Source organism: Copadichromis virginalis, linkage group LG15 (genome assembly GCF_057382275.1).
Source record: "Copadichromis virginalis isolate Kocher_CV1m ecotype Utaka linkage group LG15, C_Virginalis_male_GT1.1, whole genome shotgun sequence".
In the NCBI taxonomy this organism is placed as follows: domain Eukaryota; kingdom Metazoa; phylum Chordata; class Actinopteri; order Cichliformes; family Cichlidae; genus Copadichromis; species Copadichromis virginalis.
Genome location: NC_140632.1, coordinates 880,031 through 885,298, shown reverse-complemented (window position 1 = coordinate 885,298; position 5,268 = coordinate 880,031). Strand labels below are relative to the sequence as shown.

At 45.2% G+C, this 5,268-nt stretch overlaps 1 protein-coding gene across 1 annotated transcript; it reads left to right on the top strand.

Annotated features, from left to right (window-relative positions):
• Positions 1–2,030: 2,030 nt before the first annotated feature.
• On the top strand, positions 2,031–4,274 carry lft1 (lefty1). Its single transcript, XM_085433481.1, has 4 exons — positions 2,031–2,386; positions 2,592–2,838; positions 2,964–3,203; positions 3,617–4,274. The coding sequence occupies exons 1-4, from the start codon at positions 2,122–2,124 to the stop codon at positions 3,936–3,938; spliced, it is 1,074 nt and encodes a 357-aa protein (XP_085289607.1). The 5' UTR covers positions 2,031–2,121; the 3' UTR covers positions 3,939–4,274.
• Positions 4,275–5,268: the final 994 nt, after the last annotated feature.

Here is a 5,268-nt window from a genome sequence, read left to right as displayed (position 1 = left end):
CTCTTTAGACTGTTGATTAAAGCCTAATTAACGAGTCTCATCGTTTAAATGAATAAAATGAACAAAGTGTCTGGTGACTAATGTTGTTTCCACTAATTGGGTTGTAAGAATGCCACAGACGTCAAATGTCCCAACCAAAAACACAATATCTATATATACATATTAAATATCATGAAACCAAAGACTGACGCTGTTAGAATGAACTAAAATTAAGCGAGTTTCTTTTTTATTAAACAAACTGAAATTTTTAGAGTTTAGAATAAAGCAAAAGAAAAACTACAGGAAGTGATACGGTGAACTTCTAAAGCTAACTTTAATAAAATATCTGCTTATTGGGATTTTGGATATGTGCATGACCGTGCACACGTTTGTATTGTATTGTTATACCACAGTGCCATTCTGAAGCGATGAACTCTCACAGTGTGACAAATACCACACATACATATATAATAATGAAAAAAGTGCACAAAAGAACATTTTTTAAGGATAAAATCAAATCAGGAGCAAACCGAACTGCAAACCTGACCTTCATCAAAATCAGAACACAAACACAGGCGCACACGGACCCTGCCAAAGGCTTCTGATGCTGACTTACAACCAGCTGCAATGCAGGATCCCGACACAGACGCACGTTTTTAGTATAACTGAAATAAACAGGATGGATCACATCTATTTGTTACCCGCTGATTATCCCTCTGCACACTTACACGTACTTTACCTTTGCACACACGCAGCCACGCCGAGCCCGTTTCCAATAAATGCATTTCAAAGATTACAACACACGTGCACCGTGTCATGTGCTACTGGGGCTCTGCCACTAATTAATAATTTGTCTTTACTGGGCAGATGCAACCTCTCGAGCTGCTACAAGCGGGTCTAGCAGTCATCTGTCATTTGCTCTTCCTGTGTGCTCCTTCAGTCTGTCTGACATCTCTAAGCAAACACGGCCAATACACAACCAGAGCCTGGAGCTTCTGGGCAGCCAGTGAGAGCAACCCTCTTCTAATGTTTGTGTGACAAAAAAGGCAAGGCAAATCCTCGCAATGGAATCAGATAATCACCAACTTGTGAAGAGCCTGCCCCAATCCACATCCACCCCCTGCCTCCCCCCACACACACTCCCTTTCTCATACAGCCCCTGGATTAAACTGTCTGTTTGGCTAATAATTTTAATCTGCTGGAGTGGACCTAGAATGGGTTACAGGGGTCCGAATAAACATCTAATCCCCTAGCGTCCCCTCCTCCCTCGAGGCCCTGCACTCCTTCTCCATGGACCCCCCACCCACTCACTCCCTTGCTTGTTATAGACTCAAGGTGAACATGCTGCTTGGTTTTAGACCCTTTTGCTGGATAAAAAAGGTTCTGCAGCCATCCAGACAGAAGTTAAGCCCATCGTGTGACAAACTGCTGCCAGACTGGGCCCAGGCTGACATTGTCCAGTGGAATGTACACATCAGAGTGTGTATGTGTGTGTGTGTGTGTGCAGACAAGGGTGCTAAGGAGGAGAGGGCACTTCAGGTTCACAGGGTCAAGTAATGTCTGTCTGAGGCACATATGTAGCTGCATAGGACACACCGTGGGAGGACAGTATTCCAATTTAAGAGAAATTAGTGTCCAGATAAAGACAGCAACGGTCATTTATTCAACTTAACCAAAAAAGCTCTTCAGCACTTCAAATACGACAAGCTTGCTACAAATAAAACCCTTCTTCTCCACAGTGTTCTTCTTTTCAAAATCAAGTAAAAGCAAAAATATAAGCACATAAAACAAAGATCACGTGATTGTCTTGTCACTTAAATACACAGCAAGAAACGGATTTTAAAGAAATCCTCCTTCTGGCCACATCAAACATAACTGCGGTGAAATTACACGGATGGCCCTCAAGTCTTAATTGTTGCTGTTTGAAGTATGGCCACTTAGATATCCTGTTTAGGATGGGGCTGTATTGTCGCACCTTTGTTCTGATAAGGGTCCCTGCCCCCATCGACAAAGTGCGAAAGACGGGGAGGACCCGCAACAATATAAGGGACCAGAGGAGTGTCAGAGGGACACACTCTGTCTCTCCTGCGCTACTGTGCTGCCGTCTGTCACACTGAAGTTTCCTTCTCTCTCTCTTTCGTCATGGATTTCCTTCGGGCTTGTGTCCTTTTCGCCGCTCTCTTCGGTCTCGTTAAGGCTTTTACGCATCAGGATATGAAGGACGCACTGCTACAGAAGCTTGGGATGGATGAAGTTCCTAGAATCCATAAAAGGGATGTGGAAAATCTCGTGATTCCGGCGCATATAAGAAATAAGTACACGAGCATGCTGAAGATGCACCACAGCAGGAGGCGCAGATCGTTGCCTAGTCTTGCGGGCATCCTGAAAGGAATCCCCGGCAATGCAGGTAGGCACTTTTAAATGTTTAACAAATGGAGCATGCAGATTCAAAAAAAGAAAAGAAAACGATTTTGCTGTAGAGTATTTTACGTGCATAATAGCTGTAACACCCGGTGCACTTTTACGCACCAGTGTATATTCATGAAAAACGTCATTTTAACCTTCGCAAGAGGCGAAATTGACTAAAAAGCTGGAAATGGTTTGTGTCTTAGATATTTCCGGGGAGTACGTTTACTCTGACACCAGTCGGCAACGCGTGATGTTCGACATGGAGGCGAGGATCCCGGATAATAGTGAGGTGACCATGGCCGAGCTGAAGCTCTACCAGCGGGCTTCCCACCACAAACGATTCACGGTGGAGAGGAAGAGCCACCGGCCCGTCAGCAACGCCAGGGTCAGCATCTACTGGGTGGAGGTGCTGCCCAACGGATCCAACCGGACGTCGCTGGTAGATTCGCGGTAAGGGATCCGTTAAATTAGCCCCCCCCATCAACTTGCTATCTTAATTAAAAGACAGCGGTATTCTTCTCCGCTAGTTATCAGTTGGAGCTCACTTTAATGAATTGCCCCCATCGCGTTTACAGGTTGATCCCCATTCACGAGACAGGCTGGAAGAGCTTTGATGTCACCCAGGCGGTGCACTATTGGTCCAAGACACAGCAGAAGACACCTATGCACCTGGAGGTGTGGATCGAGGGCGAGAGACCTGGCAGTTATGCGGCAGAGATGGCCAAGAGTGTCCGCTTTACCACCCAGGAGCAGACGGACAACACCTTGGGAAAGCCCGAGCTCGTCCTCTACACACTCAACCTCGAAGAGTACGGGTAAGGGCGCGAAATACAGGATATTGTGTCAGTGTGACAATTAACCCTGTGCTGTTTTTACCTGTCAGCATTTGCATTCGTTAATAGAAGTGTTGCGTGGTGGCAAAGGGGCGGAGGTTTACAGATTCTCGTGCTTCAGAGAAATCTAGCAGCAAATTACAGACTGGCACTGAAGAGCACCATATGCTCTCTATCACGAATGATCCAAAGTCATTTGAAGTAATATAACCGAAAACACAAACCAGTCTATAAATTGACCACTGCATAGCAAGCACGGGTGTAGCTAAGAAATTTGGGGCCTTTGACAGCTTTTGGAGCACCTGACCCCCCCCCCCCGCAAAACAAATCAATTAAATGGCATTACTGCTAATGCTAGCAGCTGTCAGCTAACTTTCCTTGTTTTTCGTCCTCAGCTCTCGCGGTGACTGCGACAACCAAAACAAAGACACCTGCTGCAGAGAGGAGTACTTCATCAACTTCCGCGCACTGACATGGACACAGTACTGGATCATTGAGCCGGCTGGGTACCAGGCTTTCAGGTGCGCCGGTGGCTGCAAGCAGCCCAAGCGCAACTTCGGGTACGGCGAGCGGCGGTGCACGGTGTCCGAGAGTGCGCCTTTACCCATCATGTACCTGGTGAAGAAAGGGGACTACACCGAGATAGAGGTGGCTGAATTTCCCAATATGATCGTAGAAAGGTGCGCGTGCACTTTGGACAACATCTCGATAGTATGAAGTCACGGGAAAGGCTCGTAAGAATCCAGACTGGGGGCGGGGATGTGTTCTGAGTACACGCGTGGTGTTGTTTTCAATGAAGTGTTGATATATTTAATGCACACCTGATACTTTATATTTAAAAGGACCTTTACCCGGAGTTTCAGTACTCCTGCCTAAACTCCATCTACAAGCACTTTGATATATTTTGTACATTTTGATAGTTTTTTCCTTTTTTTATACTTGAATTTGTGTGAGCTGCGTTGAGTCATTCAAATTCTGTTTGATGTGTTATATTTTCCACCTGTAAATAATATGAATGAGTTTATGTTTAGAAAATTAAAATATTTTGTCTCACTTAAAGCTCCTGGTCGCTCCTCCTCCTCCCTGCTGTCGGGCACGTCTCTCTGGCTCCATTCACATTCATGATCACATTCAAATGTAGTTACATACAGCTGCCTGTGTCTTTCGCCTTGTTGTTTGCACTTATAGGAAGTTGTAATGCGGAGCAAATCATTTGGCTAATGACTTATAACACCTGTTACACTGAGGCCACGCTGTCATGTAGGTCAAACGAGCTTTATTTGCAGTGGGAAGGAGCTACGTGGGTGCTTACAGAGAAACATGAAGTCTATTCACATGAAGCTCGTGCGTTTACAGCAGGCTTAGAGGGCCAAACATTACTAATCAGAGCCAATAGCTAATGCACTGTTTGCTGCCTGACTGGGAGGTCTTGTCATTCGCTAATATGCTGCTGATGTGGGTAAACATGCTGCAAAGACAAGCAGCTGGCTGTCTGAGTGAATATCTATCACGCACCTCAGCAGGAAAAGAAAAGGAAACACGGGTGGTACAGGAAAGACCACACATGCTTCACATGTGCATATAAACATGTTTAATGCCCCAGTAAGTTTAATAGTACTTATGCAGTATCGGCCTCACCTCTGAGATGCTTCTGTTGTTCATTCAGTCTTTTTCTTGGCCGGATTACTCGGTCAGCAGTTATCGGGACCTTTGGTGGTGCTTCATGATGTGGTCCTTCACCAATGGTGCCATTCTGCTGGAATTAAATGTCACTTTAAATGATGACATAACCACAAAAGTCCTTCCCAGTAGATACGGGGGTAACAATTCAACCTTTTACAGAAAAAAAAGATTCTGCAAGTAATTTTATATAGTGAAGTTTACAGGAAAGGAGACACGATCACTGTCAGTCATTTTAAGTGATTGTGAGCAGTGGTGGCTCAACCTTGCCTTTCACATTCACATACACGTGGATGGTGCATGTTTTCCTTTCATGTCATTAGCGCTGTGCGAAAAGTCAAAATCGGCCACACAACAATACATTACA

Coding starts and splice junctions, on each gene's coding strand:
- lft1 (XM_085433481.1), top strand. CDS start 2,122: ATGGATTTCCTTCGGGCTTGTGTCCTTTTCGCCGCTCTCTTCGGTCTC. Junction 2,387..2,591: donor AGGAATCCCCGGCAATGCAG/GTAGGCACTTTT, acceptor TTTGTGTCTTAG/ATATTTCCGGGGAGTACGTT. Junction 3,204..3,616: donor CTCAACCTCGAAGAGTACGG/GTAAGGGCGCGA, acceptor TTTCGTCCTCAG/CTCTCGCGGTGACTGCGACA.